We start from the raw sequence: 20,440 nt of genomic DNA, 5'->3' as shown, positions 1-20,440 counted from the left end.
TACGATTAAATGATGTGGATGAACTGGTAGCAATAGGTTGCAGCATAAAATGCCATGTTGGCACTTCACGGTGATTAAGTGGAATTTGGTTTGCATCTTGGGCACTCGGTCTCTAAAAGGTTCGCCATCACTGCCCTAAGCTTTCCCCAGCAGTAACTGATCATTGAGGGAAACTGAACGCCTTTCATTTATTCTGTAGGAATAATCTTTACCTCTGGAGGAAGGAGGATGTTGGGAATCATACATTTATGGATTTTATTATTTTATTCCCTACAATGGAAACAATGTAATAATTCAATGTACATTTTTAAAAAAGCACTAAATATAAACATTGCTGAGTACATATTGGGGAAACGAGAACAGAAAGTCTATCAGAGGTATTTCTTCCTAAAGTTTTCCCCTAATGCAGGAAAAAAAAAATTATATAAAACATTTACAAAATAAAAACTGATACAGATAAAGGCACAGCCGGTTATAGTTTCTATAAGCTCAAGTGCATAACATAGAATTGCGGTGCAGGGTTTTCCTTCCTTTTCTGATGCAATGCGCATCGGCCTTATGCTTAGAAAAAGATTTAAACAGTTCGCAACTTGTGGGGAATACAGTCCTGTAATATGTGATAGAAACTGTCCTGCTGGCAAATACTCCAGTAGTTCAAGACAAACAGAACTTCATTTTCGGTCAGGATAGATGCAATGATAAGTAATGGTGTATAGCACACCATACATGGGAGGCTGTAGCTAGTGTCTATGCAGAACCAGAATTATACAAGGAAACACCAGTCTAGAAGACAGACTTGCATCAATTGGCCAGGTACATCTTGTGCTTTGCTAACCCAGTGCATGGTTCAGTTCAGTGATCTGTCCTGTACTGTACACAAGAAGCTGTGGCAACCTGAAAGATTGGGGCGTCTTGTATGATGATGGAAGTCCTGCACGCTTCATACAAGGAACCTCTAATGAATTAATCAAGTCCATATAGAGCCTTCAAAGAACATCAGGACTTTTGCGAGTTTGATGAAAGCAGCACTGGAGATGTTGACCTGTCAAGCCCTGGAAGCTGCAATGGCAAGTGACTGTTCAGCAGGTTTGGAAACTAGAGAGGAAAAAAAAATGCGACAACTTAGATCACCTTTGGGATTTATTATATACACACTAACGCTCCAAAGTTTGGGGTGGCCCACACAATATTTGTGTTTTCCATGAAAACTCATACTTTTATTTTACAAATGAGTTGCAAAAAGAGTAATTTTCTCCTTCAAACGTTGCTTTAATTAGAGAATGCTGCCTTTGCTGTAATTCCAGCATTGCAGACCTTTGGCATTCTAGCTGTTAATTTGCTGAGGTAATCTGGAGAAATGTCACCCAATGCTTCTAGAAGCCCCTCCCACAAGTTGGTTTGGCTTGATGGGCACTTTTTGCGTACCATTTGGTACCAATGGGGTTGAGATCTGGCAACTGGCCTGGCCACTCCATTACAGGTAGAATATCAGCTGCCTCCTTCCCTAAATAGTTCATAATTTGGAGGTTGGCTTTGGGCCATTGTCCTGTTGTAGGATGAAATTTGATCTAATCAAGCGCTGTCCACAGGCTATGGCATGGTGTTGCAAAATAAAGGGATAGCCTCCCAAAATCCCTGTGACCTCCTACTTTACCAGCAACGAAGCAACCCCAGACCATCACATTACCTTCCCCATGCTTGACAAATAGCGTTGGGCACTCTTCCAGCATCATTTCAGTTATTCTGCGTCTCACAAATATATTTCTGTGTGCTCCAAACACCTCAAACTTCGATTTGTCCATCTATAACCCTTTATTTCCAATCTTCCTCTGTCCAGATCCCAGATATGGCTTTTTCTTTACCACTCTGCCTTGAAGGCCAGTATCCTGGAGTCACCTCTTCACTGTAGAGGTTTACACTGGCGTTTGGTGGGTACTGTTTAATTAATCTGCCAGTTGAGGACCTATGAGGCGTCAATTTCTTAAACTAGAGACTCTAATGTACTTGTCTTGTTGTGCAGCGGGGCCTCCCACTTCTTTCTATTCTGGTTAGAGCCTGCCTGTATTCTCCTGTGAAGGGAGCAGTACACACCGTTGTAGGAAATCTTTAGTTTATTGGCAATTTGTCACATGGAATGTCCTATTTCTAAGAATAAAAATAGACTGTCGAGTTTCACATAAGTGAAATGTATCCATTGTGAGAGTTTCATAGAACAAACAAATGTGATGCCCCAAATTATCAACCAGCTCAAAGGAAGGTCACTTTATAGCTTCTCTAAGCAGCCACACAGTTTTCTGCTGTGCTATAATACTTGTACAAGGGTTTTCTAAACGTCCATTAGCCTTCTTACACAATTGATTAAAGTAGCGGTTGTTGGAAATGGGCCTCTATATACCTATGTAGATATTGCTTTAAAAAACAGACGTTTGCAGCTGGAATAGTCATTTACCACATTAACAATGCATAAAGTGTATTTATGATTCATTTAATATTAGCTTACTTTTCTTGCAAACATAAGTAAATTTCTAAGTGACCCCAAACATTTGAGCTGTAGTGTATATTATTATGCTTCAGACTTTAAAGGGGTTAGTTCACACTTACCTGGAATAGGGTGTTTGGTCCCTGCAACCTGGCAGGACTTAACGGAGCTACTGGGCTCAGACTGCTCCAAAAGTGGATGCTGGACAGCAGGGGACTTGGGGTTAACAATAGTCCATTAGGCGTCTACAAGACAAAGTTAAGATCGAATGAGGTTTATAAACTGTATAATGTTTCTTGGTAATAAACAGAATCTTCTCACGGGTCTTTATACAGTCGTCATCCTGATTTGGTCTACCAACATTTTAGTATCATTGCCTATTCCAAGGATAGGTGATCAGTATAAGGTAAGTGAAATTTTCATACATGTGTAATAAATTTGTATTGGTTCTAAACCACCTGGTTATTCACAGCACTGTACTACTGTGTAGCATCAAGCAGAAAGGGTTTTTTATGGGGCTAAAAATACTGATGACCCTGTATGAATAGGTCCTCAATGCAGCTAATCTCCTTTCAAATGATTAGGAGTTGATCTGCACAACCCTGCTCTGACCACTATACTGAGAATAGAGCCGTCTGCTTCGTTTTGGACCCCATCAATCTGATATTAAGGACCTCTGCTGCGGATATGCTATCAATATATTTAGCCTGGATAAACCCAGTCACAATAGACTTCCCAAATGAGTTATGATTAACTCATGAAACTTTACTTACTCTCTTGTGTTTTGCAAATGTAATAATATTGGGCTTTAGTTATAGGTCACATTACAGAGCTAGTCTTTCTAACATACTGCCTAAAGAGGTGAATGTAATACCGCCATATAGTGCCACTGTGAGGATAATTCATATAAATTCTCTGATAATTTGTGTTTTGTATGGAGTCTTGAATACGTTTCACGGCTAATATGAATTTACCTGAGCAGTAAAGAAAGCTGGTGTCAAGGATCCGGAAGGAAGTGCTGGGCTGTTAAGAGCAATGGAACCAATATCATTACTGGAGAGGAGAAGGGGTGGTGAGCAGATTTCCAAGCCTTTGGGCTTCTTTGCTTTGGGAGGGTGACAGGAAATCTTTGATTTTGAGCCTGATGAGAGATTTAATGGTTCCATGGAGTCTGGATAATCTACAAAGAAGCTTCTTTGCTCTGTTGATAAGGACAGATTAGGAGACAGAGAAGGGGAGCGTGATGAATGTGGTGAAGAAGAAACACTAGCTACATTTGGTGATATACGAGGAGACCTTTTAGCAGACAAGGTAGAGGATAAGAAGGCAGAGGCCACTGCAGATTCTGATGTAGAAGGCAGTGAAATGATAGGCCGGACAGTTTCTTTGTCCATTTTGTTTGTAACAAATCTTATAACAGTCCTGACTTCCTCTATTGGACTTTTGGCTTCTGGTTGGTCATCTTCTTCATCATCTTCCTCATGAAGATCCTCCTCTTCATCATCATCATCATCATCATCTTCTTGACTCCTTTCGGTTTTGATGACTTTGTAGGCATCCGTTTGATGTTGCAATGAATTTATGGTGAAGGAGGAATATAATCCTGAGTTTATGTACTCATTGCGGCTCGCGCTCTTCAAGGCCGATAAGGTTTGCTTGTGCCTCTCGTGGAGATCGCTTGGGATCTTGCAATCACCGTCCTGCAGCAATAGGTTATCCCTGCTCACCTCCACAGTGTGAGGGTCCATTTTCAAGATTTCTGGAAAGGACACAAACTTGTAGACAAACTTCTGGCCAATAACTTTTTTAATGATGTTCTGCAGGGAAGATTCAAATAAATAATTAGGTATTTATAAAACAAAAGTTGTCCTTCTCCACCCCCATATTTGGATGAATCCCATGTGGACATTAAAGTGCCCGGATTCCCTTTGCTTTTTTATGACAAAGACATTTATTGGCTAAAAGTGGAACTGAACTCTTAACCAAACTGTATAAATAAATTGTATACTTTATACTGTCCCTCCATATCGTGTATATGATCTGTCACTCATACTGACAGCTCATATACAAGAAGCTGATAACGTTTCTAATGACTTTACTCTTCACAGAAAGATGCTGGATTGTCTTATTTTTGTACACCCTTAAATTATCAAGTAAAATATTATCTGTGAGATGTTTATCTGCAGCCTCTTATCTACTTGAGTGTAGTTGTTGTACCAAGTTTGCAAGTTATCCCAAGCTGACTTCATTCAACAATATAGGAGTGGTGGAAATTAACACACAAAGCACTGGGCTATCTAAGGCACTGAGTGTTGTAAATATCTGAGGGCTGTGATCAGCAATTTCTGACACACTCATCCTATTGAATGTAGAATCAGGGAGCATCCTCAACCGAGAACAACCCCCCTCCCCCCCCCCCTTCTCTGGATTGCTGGGGATGCTGTTCTCATGATTTGTGGGAGTCCTAGCTGTCAGACCTTCACCGATCACCTTATTATCCCCTTGGTACAACCCCTTCAGAAGAGGAGCAAAACAGAGGGGTCTTTGCACCCTCAGACACTGGAGTTCTGATGTAACTGCAACCTCTCCATCACCTACAACCTCTTTGTTGCTACTGTATTAATGATTTTACTCTAGTAGAGTGAAAATTCCCAAATGACTTTGTAACCAATAATTATATTTATGTAATTAGTAAGAAAGCTCAGAATGAATGATTTCGGCATTAGCAATGACACAAGGATATAAAATCCATAGCATAGCATTAGTACACAGAATTAGGTGGAATTGCATCTTATGTAACGAGATCCTGTCCTATAATGAAAGGTTTCTGACATGCTGAACAGCATAATGCACTTTCTTTATAACTATACTACATATATCTAAGAACACTTAGATTTGATATAATGTTGATCATACCTTATCGTAATAGTATCGGAGGGCGCGGCTCAGCTTGTCGTAGTTCATGTTGGTTTTATTCTTCCGCAGTCCCCATAGCTTGGCCACCTCCTCAGCCTTGAGTAGCTTGAATTCTCCATCATTGGACGTCCAGCAGATAAGATGCTCGTGTTTTTGATCAAGGAGCAATTGCAACAGAAACTGCCACAGAGTGATTGCACTCTCCATACCTACAAGAAGGAACATCAGTGTAAGTGTATACTGTGCAGCCCACCCATTCAAGTATCAGATATGCTTTCATTATTTTCCCATCTTTGCATGATGATACCTAGCCCTGCTTTTCTTCATGATAAATGCAGTTCGGATTATATTGGGACAGATTTATCAAGCTGTCTGGAAGTCAAAATATTTCTAGTTGCCCATGGCAACAAATCACGGCTCCCCTTTAAAATATTCATGAGCACTGGTAAAATAAAAGCTGAGCTGTGATTGGTTGCCATGGGCAACTAGAAATATTCTGACTTTCCGACAGCTTGATAAATCTGCCCCTATATGTTCCCCCCCAAAAAACTTGTAGGAATATATAAGCTTTCGGCTATCACGCCACAAGGTGGCAGACTTGCCTGAGCACAGTACGTTACATGCACTTTGTTCAGAAGTGACATTGTTCCCTGCTGATGTATATGGCTCAGGGTGGTAATGGAATGTGTGGACATAAAATAGCTAGTAACTACCCAAATTACTAAGGCTGGGTTAACACTTTGTCTTATGGACAGGTCACAGATGAAGGGTATTCTTTTGTCCGCTGTCTGTTTAATATATGTAAGCATACAACACTATGCTGTTGGATTCGGCTAACTGCTGTAACAAAAGGTATTGGGGAGAAGTGAATGGCATCAATCCCCGGCCTCTGCTAAACGTGAGCATTGGGTGTTCCCATAGTGCTGTAACTGTCCATATATAGATGTTAGAAACAATGCATGCAGCAAATGTTTTCTCCTGCTGCTGACAGTGGTATGGGGCTGCCTATAAGACATATCCTGACTATATACATGTAGAAATGTGTAATGAACATTGGCGCACAATGCTTAAAGAGAACCTGTTTGTTACTAAACCACAAAAATTATACAAAAGTATATGGCCGACTGCCTGTGTGCTGGACATGCCTTAATAAAGGGAGAACGCTGCTGGCAGCCAGAAAAATGTACCTATATCTATGGTCCGGTCAGGGGGTGGGTTTCCAGACACAGCAGTTAACCATACGGTGGCCCTCGCGGCCGCTTATTTATATAACTGCGCCTCCTTATCTTCTTGTAGTCAAGGTGGGCGTGGCCTCGGGCTATATGTAGCAGCTCATTCCCATGCTTTCTCTTTATGCAACAGGAATGTCATATGACCAGTGTGAACACAAAGCAGGTCCTTTAGCTTCCTAACAGTAAACTGTACACCAAGCACATATCTGAGCACATTAAATCACAGCAGACTCCATGGAGAGGATTAGAATTGTGTGCAATGACCTGCAATGAAGTGACATGACATTAGGACACGCCCCCCTCCCCACTCACTCTAGATAACTTTGGATATAACTCTGATTTTATGTTAATGGGAAGGAAACAATTTTTAGCTTGAAGAAGGATGTCGGTTAGTTAACATGGCTCTATGAAAATCTGCCACTATTTGTGAAAAATGGGGTGAGAGGTTCCATTTAACCCCACCCTGCAGGTTGTGCCAAATATACCAAGAGGTCATAGCCCATAGGCCCATCCATGCAGCCAAACAATTGTATGAGTGCGCTATTACCTGCAGGTTATAGCTGAAAGGCGCTGATGTTCCTGCCCTGTGCCTCCCCTGTGCATGGAGTTGAAGGGAAATAGTCACAATTCCTGGCCATGCACTGGGAGTTTGTGACGTACCTTGATAAATCCCCCTATTGTGCACCCAGACACTTACAATTAAAGGCAAAACCATATCATGGCACTGTAGCTATTATCATAAAATACATAATACTGTAATAATTATAGCTATGCCACTGTATGTCATCTTAAAGGACATCTACCACCAGGATGAAAGATTGTAAATCAAGCACCCTTACATAAAGGAGTGTGCCCCTTCTGGTGGGATCCCCAGGGGGGCTCAGGTTCTATTAAGACCTATGAAGCCTGGAGCCCCTCAAGCTCGTTTGCATAATTTTAACGCCTTTAATGGCAGAGGGGGCACACACCAGGTCAGTGTACTTGGTTTACAATCCTTCACCTTGGTGGTAGATGTCCTTTAATCATATTTCATTAACCTCAATATCCATAAGATATTGTGCAGTAAACACTATGGCATATCTTTTGGATATTTTAAAAATATATATGTAGGCTGCACACCACAATATAAAAAGAGTGGGTACTTTATTCACCCAAGTGCTACTTTCAGATCCTCTTCAGAATCCTTTCTCAAGCCCTTGAGGATAATTAATAAAATCGATTTTAACAATCTTCTTTAAAAAGAAAAAACAATGTAAAGAAAACGTATATGACTGGGGAGATGGAGGGTTCTAAATAAGCCAAACCCATCCACATAGGCAGGGTTGGATTATGCCTGCCATGTGCCCTGGGCTGTATGAATATTATAACCAATACAAGTCTGGAATCACTTCCTACATATGGTGCTAGAATCAGCTCTTTGGGGAATGGAGGATGTGTCCCTTCTGCATGCCATTAATATGTGGTTTCAGGACCTTTGGAAAAGCTTCAAAGGTCCTGAAATGGCTCTTGTGTACATGTGTATTGAGAGCAGAAACAGATGTACAAGGATTCTTGGGTGAAGGTCCTTCTGAGTATAAAATTTGGTTGGTGCATGATCGGCACACCAGCACTGGGCATACCTGGGCAAGTGCTAGAAGCCCAGAACTTCTGGGGTGGCCCACATAAGGCTGTACCTAATGAATCCATGGGGGTCTTATATAAAATGACCACAAGGGGGCTGTTTGGGATGATAAATTAGGGAATATTTTAGGGATGAAGAGACTGTCTTAGGTTCTGAATTTTAATGCCCCACTTGAGTTCACTACAAAGGGGCCCATTGAGGCTCTGTCGCCCAGGGGCATACTGAAACCTGGAGATGACCCTGTGTGGGTGGTCTGGGTGGCCATGGACCCCCTAGAAGGCTTGGGCCCAAACTGCCTATTATAATCTACTACTGTACATAGGTAATGGTCTCTGTGTCATAAAACAAACTTGAATTGAGAAAATCTCTGGCCTGAAAGCAGAGAAATCTTCATTGTTATTTCTATGCAGATGGACAATCCCATGCCCCAGGTTCACAGTAGGAGAAATGCGGATGAGGGGATGCACTGACTTCTCCACCATGCCAATATCACACAGAAATGTGTTAAAAATTAAAATGCATTCCTGCCACTCGTTTCATTTATACATAAGCCAGGAGCTGACAGGTTCCCTTATGTATGGTTTACTTTGTGTTTTTTCATACACTATGCCAGCTGTTTGCCTTTGGTGATCTCTATCTATCAGACAGGAACAGGCCTTGATTTTGCTTTTAGTTTTGGTTCTGGTTTTTCTGTAGATTTCTGGAGGAAACTGGAAAAGGTTGCACAGGATATCTGGACGCTTACATTTGCCCTGGTGCAGAGTCATAGCTGGTCACTTCCTTTCCTCTTTCTCATCTCTCTTTGTATTTCCGCAGCTGATAAAGTGAAACACTTTTCCATTTTCAGTTTTCTACAATAACTAAGCTGTAAAGCAGCCAGGTCCTGGGGTGGTACATTGGCCACTTCATCATTTGGGCAATACGCGGCTTGACCACATGCCTCTATTACCACTTGTACATTTATGACTATTCTTTTGGGGGTTTTTTTTAATATCGCCTCAGGTCAGTCTTCAGAATAACAGAATTTTAGGTGAAACGTATTAGTTTACTTAAGAGACACAATGTGTACACATCTGCAGGATGTGGTAAAATATAGACATGTAAGTATCTGCACCTTCCATATGACAGTTCAGGAGATATTGCTGCAGATAATCACTATATAGTATAATACTTCAATAACTGTGATAAGAAATCTCTGGGAATACACAGGAATAACATTGTGATGCGGATCTTTCCACATGCAGCTCGGTTAATGTTTCCGCCCGGAGCATCCTCAGTGTGTCTATTGTGCTCAAGCTGTAAAAATGTTCTATATCAGTACTTCCACCTATTATGTTTGTGAGGCGTCGTGCTGGGAAATCAACATATGGTAGGAATTCCTGCAGCACCACCCTGTGGAAAACATAGGACAGTCCAAGCCTACAGCCAAGCAAACAGCTTACATAATATAATGGAAGGATTACACATGCATCCATACAAGGTAAATGATCTGACGGTATGCCCTGTACTTGTCTGACACAATTACCTACAAAACCTCGACCACTATTGCCAAATAGAAGAGCATAAGCTAAGTGCCATGTTCCAAGCGGCCCATTATGCAGGAGGTCCTATATGTACACATAACAGCCTGGTCCAGAGCCATGGGCTTCATCCACTTTGTTTTCATTCTTGGTGTGGGGAACAATATGGTTACAAATATGCAGGTAATAGTAGATCTTTGGAGATCTAATCATTCATAAAGCGATCGCTTTATTTTTGACACCACTAAATCAACCATCAAAAAATGTATGATTTGAAATGTATGGTTCAGTATTATAGTTTGTACAGTTGAAAAAAGATACATGTGCATCAAGTTCAACCAAGGACGGGAAGGGACTGGATGAGGAAGAGATTTATGGGAACCAATTGTATATAACATAACCATCAATGTTCTTTAGGTGTAAAAAGGCATCTAGACCCTTCTTGAAGCTCTCTGCTGTCCCTGCTGTGACCAGCGCCTGAGGCAGGCTATTCCACAGATTGACAGTTCTCATAGTAAAAAAAGCCCTGTCGCCTCTGCTTATTAAACCTTGTTTTCTCCAGATGGAGACATTGCCCCCTCGTCTTTTGATTTAATCTGGAACAACTTTCCAGAATAACCATTCTCAGGATAGCACTTTACTGCTGCACTGTGAAACAATACCAGTCCACACAAAGTTGCAGTAGTAAAGTGCGTTTATTGATGGGGCAGTTATAGAAAAGAAAACTGCTCCAACGTTGGTGAATGTGATTCTTATCAGTTTAATCCCATGTTGCTCTTTAATAGTACAATTAGGTGGGTAGTGTTAACTCCCTACCAACGTCCACCAGGACCAACAAACACAAAGTACAAATGGTGGATGTGGGGCTAAAACTTAACTTTTAATAAAGTAAAAAAGGTAAAAGTTTTGAATACATACGTAACTCCCAAATGAGTACTTAAAAATGCCCACCAACAAAGATAATTAATACGCTCATCCAAGGGGCACAATAGTAACCATCCCTATGCAATGCAGGTGTAATGGGCTTTTAGAACCTGTCTTTACTGAAAATGATGTCCCAGATGACCGGTTCTCCTTAAAGGAACAAATAAAGCATTCTTTAGATGTATAAGGAAAGGAAGCTTAAGCTTATATTCCTCTTGGTGATTTACTACTTTGTATCTCTAGGGCAGTGGTGGCGAACCTAGTGATGGCACTCGGAGCCATCTCTGTGGGCACCCATGCTGTCATCAGCACAAAGGTCACCATTCAGGACTCAAGAACTCCTCCTGCAATCACAGGCAGCCCAGGATGTGCCATGTCCAGCACTATTTTAAAGTGATATGAAGTGCAGGAGGAGCCCCTTGTAGCCCCTTCTCCGGATCTGTGAGACAAGGGGACCTTATTGGGAAACTACAATAATCTAAATTACTCCTTCTTTCTACTGTATTGGTGTCCTCAGGGTGCTAACGCATATAAAAGTTGTGAGTGTCTTTAATTTGGCACTTTGTAAAAAATATGTGGCTTTTGCTAGTAGTTTCGGCACTCGGTCCCTAAAAGGTTTGCCATCGCTGCTCTAGGGTTTAAAATTAAACTAAAGTATGAGGGAACAATAAGGGAGGCAATAAGAGTAAACTGTAGAGTTTTTTTAACCTCTATAATTCTGGAGATGGTGCACAGTTACACCTACAACTGAACTCTTCGGGTCAAGAGTTGAAGTTAGTAATTATTTCCAATTTGTAAAAATATTTATTTTATTGATGGGTATTGCATCTCAAGATCCATAAGAATCTGCTATTGTGAGATTGTCAGTGACTACAACATAAACAAATAGCACTTGAGACGTTACCATAAAATCGCCACTTATGTCATCGAATAGAGGTCTCTAGGTAAGAAATAATATAACTCTACACCTGTGCGCCAGTGACCTCAATATTTTGGAAAAACAGTTTCATCTGATTTTATAGAGTGCTGGATTAAGAGGATTTTGGCTATATGCATTGCTGAGGTGTGGACACTTCTCCCAGCACAGGAACCTGCCGATCCAATAGCATGGAAAGTGGCTTATGCTATCTGGCCTCACCGAGCAGTGGGGAAATCCGGGTACTCCCTGGTGACATTACATGGTTACGTTAATCTGCTTTTACTAGTTTATTAAACCAACCACCTTTGACTGAAACTATAAAAGACAGTGTAAATGTCTTACAATTGTGCACATTGTGTGATATATTTGGCATCATGCAACTACATGTTTTCCTCATTTTAAGACAACTCCTAACTCCATATAAAGGATCCAATACTTCTATCTGATAAATATAGACGTCGAAACCTTTGAAAAGGTTATCTAGCAAGCCACAAGCATTCATGCTTTTTAGTGAAAATCACAAAATATGTTTCGACTGATGCAAAATAAAGAAACCTGTATGTGGGGAGCCTGATACTACACTATACTTCTAAGTGACACTGTTCACTGCAGTCAAGCCAGTTCCACATAACCACATTCAGTCTGAAACATGACATGTACTGCTCATATTTCCTGCACTGACCACTGCTACAGGAACTGAACTGACTGCGGGACCACAATCCAGTCAACTACTACCTATAGAAAATCTAAAGATTGGAAGTATTTATGCATGATCGCTGCCCCATACAAACTCCTCCTTACCACAGCTATAGCTGCACATTATCATTACAACGTACACTCAGAGTTCATAAATTACACTAAAGGTGTTGTCCAAGATTAAGTAAAAATAAACAAGGTGGCCGGGGGTGGGCTGCAAAAAAATAACTTACTTACTTCCGGCGCTACCGGTGTCCCACACCACGCTCTCTTTAGGCTGTTTTCAGGGACACGGGAGCTTCACTCCAGCTACTTCCAGCTGGGCACGACCACCTGTCACCTGTCCTAGCACCTGATACAGCACATGGACAGTAGTCGGGTGGGCATGGCCGGCCGGAAGCTGCAAGAATGGAACTTTGGGCTGTCCATGCCCAGAGAGAGCATGAGACGAGGTAAGTACTAGTTATTTTTTTATGCAGCCCACTCCCGGCCACCTCGTTTTTGTTTGTTTTTTTACTTAGTCTAAGGCAACCTCTTTAAAGGACATCTACCATCTAACATGCTGATGACAGACTCCTATAACTCACTTGTCTGCTGTCTTCTCAGTGTAATAACGCTGTAGAAATATAGACTTTTACTCAATATGCTAATGAGCCACAGGCGCTCAGGCTTACGTCACCAATAAAATTGGACAATACAGAGTAAAACATAGTCATATGGCTGCAATAGGAATGAGGGCCCCCCTGCTCACAGGAGCTTACAGTCTCATTCCAGTTTGGCCACCCATCTTCCTGGACATCTTATTTCAAGACACTGTTTACGCCATGAAAACATAGCCTACATGTCAGTTAGGCTTGGCATAACTAAATAAAGAACAACTTGCACCTAAAATCCTTACACTGGGACATATTTCTGAAGTTTAGCTGGAGAATGTAATGTGTGCGCTACATTAATAAGTAAATGATAGAATATGGTGACTCACACCTAGGAAGAATGACATCATATAGCAAGCGGGTTCCATCTCAAGCCAGTCACCGTGAGTCACCAGCATCTTTTCTTTGTTCTTCATGGAGAAGTTTTTAAGTTACATTCATTGCTCATTACTATCTGATCATTTTCTAGGGGATGATTTCCTGTGGCAGATTTTCAGATCCACCATATATTACTCATATAACATCTTCTCTTAGGACAGGGGTAGGGAACCTATGGCTCGGGAGCCAGATATGGCTCTTTTGTTTGCTGCATCTGGCTCTTAGACAGCTGTGGCTACCTATCTACTTGGGGGCATGTGTTGTGGCTACCTATATACTGGGGGACATGTGCTATGGCTACCTATCTGGTAGCCGCCTGTCTTTATAGGAACCCGGAAAGTGAGCAGCGGCGCACTGGCCCTATAAATCCGCAAATGCCAGCACGCACGCTGGCCAGCCGGTATGGGAGCCGGAGAGTGGTGGGTTGAATGTGCTCGGAAAGGAGCACCGCCACAGAGAGTGACACGGGTGTGCCTGCGATTCGAGACCTAGATCGCAAGGGCACCCATGACACTGGGACTACCTATCTACTGGGGTATCAAGAAGGCTCAGTCAGAAAACAATCCTTCATACGGTTATGTAAACGGAAAGATAGAGTTCAGCAAGTAAAAAATGGAAACTCAAAACCTGGCCCTCGAAGATAACCTGTCACCAGGGAACAAACCACACACAGCACCTTTTAGATGTCTATATACATGTTCCACTGAAACACTTTTGTTGATGTCCTCTGTCGCGTTCATTGAGGTCGTGTATACAGTCTGTATAGCCTACCTCCTCACTGACACTGCTAACCCAGCCCCCCTCATGAACGAGAGAGACATGTGACTCTCTGAAGAGAATTCCTGAAGGCAGCGTGAGGTTGATTTCTCTACATATAACCAGGTCTCTCTCAGCTGCCACCTTTCTGAGAGATTGTTTTATGATGTAGCAGTGCTGAGTCATAGCCACTGTCTGCCCCTCTCTCTTTCAATGTTCCAGCAAGGGGTTGTATAGAACCTCCTACCTTTTCTATAGCCACTGCAGGGTAAAGTAAAGGGATCTGTATATGTCTGTAGTTGAATATTAGCAGAGGATACCTACCTACTAGTTCCATACCAGCAGAATACTGTTTGTAGCAGTGAGACCTGTCAGTCCGGACTAGGGAGGCATGGCAATGCAGTGATCGCTGCATATGCAGGACCCCATTAATATCATTGGACTCACACAGGGGGACTCCCTATACTTACCCAATTTTTTTTTATTAAATGGTTTATCACTACATGTTCCCGTTTACATAATTGGCTTCAGCCTACTCTCATCACACCGCAATATGTGATGGAACATCTCACATTTTCACATCATTTAGAACACATAAAGATGGAAATTGATAAGTCTCTTGAAATTCTTCTACTGCATTACTTGGCATCTTTCACTTTAAGACGATGGTACTTCCTCTACGTGGACCTTGACAAAACCCTTCCCCCCCCCCATGCCCAAGAGCATGAGCTGAGGTGGATGGAACCATGGGCAGAGAAAAGTGCACATACATTTTATAAGGGACCTGAAGAGCAGAGAGAGAGCATTAAAGGCAGTACAAGCAGTTCATGTAAAGGGAAGAAATAAAGATGGTGCTGGGGGGATTGTAAGTGCGTTAAGAGAATGGACGTAATTCTGGAAGACAGAAGCGGAGTTCTCAGGGAGGGCTTTTTCTGCTCTGGGATAGTAGAGTAATATGTAGTGCCACACACCACGAGTGCTCTATAATAACAATTCAGTATTTTGGAGAGCTACAGAAAAAAAAACAGAGCAGTCATCAAGGAACACATTTGGATACTTTTGAAAATATCAGTTATGAGTCCCGAAAACTCTTTTAATATTTTAACTAAATGTAACTGTAGTCACAGGGGCTCTAACAGGGTGTCAACAGAAATCTGTTGCAATTACAGTCGGGAGCCCTCCAATATGCTGCAATACCATAGTATTTCAATACATGTATGAGCGATCAGAAATAACCTAGACAAACCTGTTAGAGACTGAGTGTCTGACAACTTAGAGGGGCACAACAGCTGCCGGAGTGCCTGCGTGCTTTTATAAAACCTGCAAGTTTTGAGGTCGACCTGGCGTAGTTTTGCTCTCCAGCCGTACTACCTAAAAAATACATCAAGAGGCCTAAGTCTCTTGATGTATCTGGCTGTACCCGGGGAAGAGGGGCCTTGTCTTTAAAACTCATAGCAGGTGTATAATATAAAATGTATCCCAACACAAGGAAAACTGGCATATGCAGACAGCTCAGAAGCTACTGCTTTTTGCATTACAAATGACAATATGTCCTTGTATATATTTTCACATGCAGTAAGTTTGCAGTAAGTGTTGCTTCCCTGTCCTGGATATTTTGGTTTTAATACCATACTGCTAAGCCACCATGAGCACCCAGCCTCTAGTAAAAAAGGATGTATGCATTGTAAGACTGGAGCTAAAAATAGTGTTGTATGTAGGGATGAGCGGACCCATTAACGCTCACTCCCACTAGTAACACTTGCGATCAGTGCTGGCACCGGGGAACGATTACATAAGCTGGTTATTCTCATGTACTTTCAATGTAGTGTCACTTGTGTCACTTCCCAAATAAAGTGGGGACAGTGCGCTATCACCCCAGCACTCCATAGCTCTTAACCAGCATCAGTATTTGGAGGCCAACACAGGAAGGACACAAAAGATTTAATTTCTTGCTATGACATAACAATACCGTGCAAACCAAATTAAGGCTACATTCACACTCATGTATGGGGGACGTATGCACGGCCGATATACGTCCCCCATACACTTCTATGGGCTCAGGGCCCTGTACGGGAGCGGTACGGTGCCGCACACTTTTCCCGTGATACGGCGCCGTGCGCTGTATCTGCCTATTGAGAGGGGCGGGGGTAAGCAGCGCTCATCCCCTGCTCCTCTCCGCAGCGCTGATGTATGCCCGCCTTACTACGGTACGGCGGGCATACATCGTGTGAATGTAGCCTAATAATGTAAAAAATATATAATTTATGTACTTTACTCGTCCAAAATACTTGAGCTGCGAGCTTTGAATCTGGAGCTGGATGACTTTGATGCTTCAAATGGCTAAGTGACCAGCTTTAAATGTATAACTTATAAAAACTTATAAAAAACTGTATAAAATTTTTTGAACACAGGAATATTGCCCATAGGAAAAGTCTGTACAGTAAATGCCCTCAATTCTTGGTTGGGTCTCCTTTTGCATAAATGACTGCATCAATGGGTCGTGGCATGGAGGGATTAGCTCATGGTGCTGCAGAGGGGTTATGGAAGCCCAAGTTGCTTTGATAACAGCCTTCAGCTCATCTGCTTGTTGGATCTGGTGTCTCTCCTATTCCTCTACACAATACCCAAAAGATTCCTTATGGGGTTAAGGTCAGGAAATTTTGCTGACTAATTAAGCATAGTGATACTGTAGTTGTTAAACCAGGTATTGGCACTTAAGGCAGTGTGGATAGGTGCCAAGTCCTGCTGGAAAATGAAAATTCCATCTCCAAAAAGCTTGAGAAGGTAGAGGGAAGCATAAAGTGAAAAATTGTAGCCCATGTCCTGGATACGTGTAGTGGCTTTTGAAGCACTGACTCCAGCAACAGTCCACTCTTTGTGAATTTCATCCAAATTTTTTAATGCCCTTTTCTTAACAATCCTATTCAGGTTGCTTGTGGACCTTTTTCTACCATTTTTTTTTCCGCTCAACTACCCATTAATATGCATTGATAAAGCACTCTGTGAACAGCCAGCTTCTTTAGCAATGGCCTTTTGTGGCTTATTCTTATTCTGGATTGTATCAGTGACTGCCTTCTGGACATCTGTAAAGTCAGCAGTCTTCCCCATGATTGTGTCGCCTACTGAACCAGACTAAGGGACCTTTTAAAAAGCTTAGGAAGTCTTTGCAGCTGACATGGGGGGGGGGGGGGTGCCACATCTGGCAGGATCTGTTCTTCTTTAAGCTTCTCATGCCCAAGTTTTGAAGATAAAATGCTTTAAAAACCCTGAGGCTCTTTTGCATAATTTTGAAAGCTTTTTTTTTTTTTTAAACTAAGGCATAAGAAGCTAAAAGAAGAGAGGATCCTGTCAGAGGGGGCGCACACTAGTAGGTCAGTGTTCTTGGTTTACAATCCTTGATCCTGCTGATAGAAGTCCTTTAAGGAACAATATAACAAGAAAAGGCAAAAGTTTACTACGGTATCAGACTACATACAGGTGACAATTTACTAATACTATCAATGGCCAAAGACTAGCTTCAGCAGTTTATGTCAGCGCTTAGCTGCAGTAGGCATCTGCCTGCAAATGGAAGATTATCACCTCGGCCAACAAATAATGAAAAAGGGGGCCTTTTTTTTGTTTCTTACTGACAATCTGCAACCTTCAGTTACATTTTTGGATTAGTCTGAAATTGTTTCCTTACATTCATATACAAATAGAAGACTGCCATTCACCTGTCTTAAAGGGGTTTGCCCATGCATGAAATCTCTCAAATTTGAATCCCCTAGTGATGTCAACATAATAAAGATAATTTTTAACCCGTTACTTTACAATTTTACTCAGTTTTATTGCTGTTTTAGCTCATATCACTCAGTGATGGTCAGAGTAAGATTCCAGGCTGTGGGAAGGGACTCTCAAACCAGACACATTATGATTCCTCTAGTTCTGTGAGCTGAAAAAGTGGTTAGATTATCAGGGTTTATATACACTTTCATTTACCTTCTGAGCATTGTACTAATATCTGACACATAGAAAAAGAGATGAGACAGAACAGAGATGAGAGATGATGAGAGCCATGAAATGCATATCATATCCGATGTGCCTCCCTCCCCCTCCCCAAGAGAACTTATCTGCCTGTAGCTTGTAGCTCAGGATGTGATATGTTATTGTTTGCAAACAGTAAGTCAGTTAGTGTGAGCTCGTCTTAGAATGCAGGGGGAGAGGCTAGAGGGAGAAAACAGGGAACAACTCGGATCCACAGTGTCAGACAGAAAAGCAATATGGCTGCCAACCCTTAATTTAGAAGATCCAAGGTCGTAAACCAGGGGCAACTGAAATTGTGTACAGCAGGACTGATAGAGACAGGTTGGAATTATATCTGTGAAATGCTGTATTTTTTGTTAATAACAGTTAATTAGAGAATGTGTTATTTTGTTATCCTAAGTACATTTAAGAAACCTGTCTGCGTGGGAACTACCCTTTACTTCAATTCAATGCTAAAACAAAAAGGAGAAGCTATAATAGCTATCTGCTATAAATCCTTTTAGAAAGAAATATACTGCAGTCGGTGGTAGTGTGAATGTGGCCTGCAAAAATCTTTTGTGTCCGATTCATTAGGGCAACAAGAAAACTTCTTTTGTTATCCACTTCAGGACTCAGCCTATTTTGGCCTCTAGGACAGGGGCCCATTTTTCATCTACCCTGTGTCACTATAAGTGGTTATAGCTTTGTAATGCTTTAACATATCCAGGGAATTTTGAGATTGCATTCTTGTGACATATTGTGCTTTAAATTAGTTTAAGATTGTTGATATTGTTTGTGTTTAGTTATTAACCCCTTAAGGACGCAGGGTTTTTTCGCTTATTTCTCGCTCTCCACCTTCAAAAATCCATAACTTTTTCATTTTTACGTGTACAGAGCTGTGGGAGGGCTTATTTTACTTTCCCGTAATGTTATTTATTGTAACATGCCGTGTACTGCAAAGCTGAAAAAAAATTCCAAATGTGGATAAATTGAAAAAAAAAATGCACATGCATTGTGGGCTCAGTTTTTATGACTTTGACTTTGAGCTCCAAACAACAACTCAGCTTTATTCTTTGGTTCGGTACGATTGCGGTGATACCAAATTTATATAGGTTTTATTGTGTTTTAATACATTTTCAAAAATTAAACGAATGTGTACAAAAAAGAAAAAAAAATTTGCCATCTTCTGACGCTAATAACTTTTTCATACTTTGGTGCACGGAGCTGGGGGAGGGGTCATTTTTTGCAAATTGAGCCGACGTTTGCATTGCTACCATTTTGATAATTTTTTATTCCATTTTTTATGTGATGTAAAAAGGTGTAAAAGTAGCATTTTGGAAATTTGGGCGCCATTTCCCGTCTCGGAGGTCACTGCCGGCCGTAACCGTTTTTATATTTTGATAGATCGGGCATTTTGGGACACGGCGATACCTAATGTGTCTGTGATTTTTACTGTTTATTATGTTTTATATCAGTTCTAGGGAAAGGGGGTGATTTGAATTTTTAATATTTTATAAAAATTTTTATTTTTTAAACTTTTTTTTTTCCACTATTTCTTAGACCATCTAGGGTACATTGCAATACCACTGGTTCATTGTAACGAATCTGCAGAAGCCAGGTAGCCTTGGGTCAAACGAAGACCCGAGGCTACCATGGCAACCGATCGCCGCCCCCGATGACGTTCGGGGGAGCGACGTTCGTAATAAAGATGGCGGCGCCCACGTCTTTTAAATGCCGCCGGCAGTGAAAGGGTTAATAGCCGCGATCGGTGCAAGCACCGACCGCGGTTATTAGCGGTGGGGGTTTGCTGCAATATGCAACAACCCCCACCCTTGTATGAAGAGGACTCAGCCCGTGAGCCCTCTTCATACATTCCCTTTACCTCTGCGCCGTAGAGCTACGGCGCAGAGCGTTAAGGGGTTAAAGAAACAGAAAATATAGAAAAAAAAATTATTTTCAAAGTTCTAACTTTTGAAGCAGATAGTCATACCACCCAAATTCATAACTTACATTTCCCAAATATCTGCTGTATGTTGGCATGACTTTTTAACCCCTTAACAACCTGGGCTATTTTTGCATTTCCATTTTTCACTCCCCACCATCAAAAATCTATAACTTTTTTATTTTTCCATATAAAGAGCTGTATATTGGCTTGTTTTCTGCATAACAAATTGCACTTCATAGTGACGGTACTTAAATATTCCATGCCGTGTATTGGGAAGCGGGAAAAAGATTTCAAATGCAATGAAATTAGTGAAAAACACATTTGGTCCGTTTTCTTGTAGGCTTGGAGTTTACAGCTTTCACTGTGCGCCCCAAATGACAGGTCTACTTTATTCTTTGG

At 41.5% G+C, this 20,440-nt stretch overlaps 1 protein-coding gene across 1 annotated transcript in view; it reads right to left on the bottom strand.

Moving 5' to 3' along the window:
- Positions 1-246: 246 nt before the first annotated feature.
- Positions 247-20,440, bottom strand: part of ELK3 (ETS transcription factor ELK3) — a 33,501-nt gene continuing 13,307 nt past the window's right edge. The window contains exons 2-5 of the mRNA XM_072146460.1: positions 5,396-5,604; positions 3,454-4,296; positions 2,602-2,724; positions 247-1,095 (exon numbers count right to left, since the gene is read on the bottom strand). Coding sequence (XP_072002561.1) covers positions 997-1,095; positions 2,602-2,724; positions 3,454-4,296; positions 5,396-5,602 — 1,272 coding nt within the window. The 5' untranslated portion in view covers positions 5,603-5,604 and the 3' untranslated portion in view covers positions 247-996. The remainder of the gene's footprint in view (positions 1,096-2,601; positions 2,725-3,453; positions 4,297-5,395; positions 5,605-20,440) is intronic.

Source organism: Engystomops pustulosus, chromosome 4, assembly GCF_040894005.1.
Source record: "Engystomops pustulosus chromosome 4, aEngPut4.maternal, whole genome shotgun sequence".
Lineage (NCBI taxonomy): Eukaryota > Metazoa > Chordata > Amphibia > Anura > Leptodactylidae > Engystomops > Engystomops pustulosus.
Note: the sequence above shows the minus strand (reverse complement) of the source record. Positions and strands in the feature narration are given on the sequence as shown.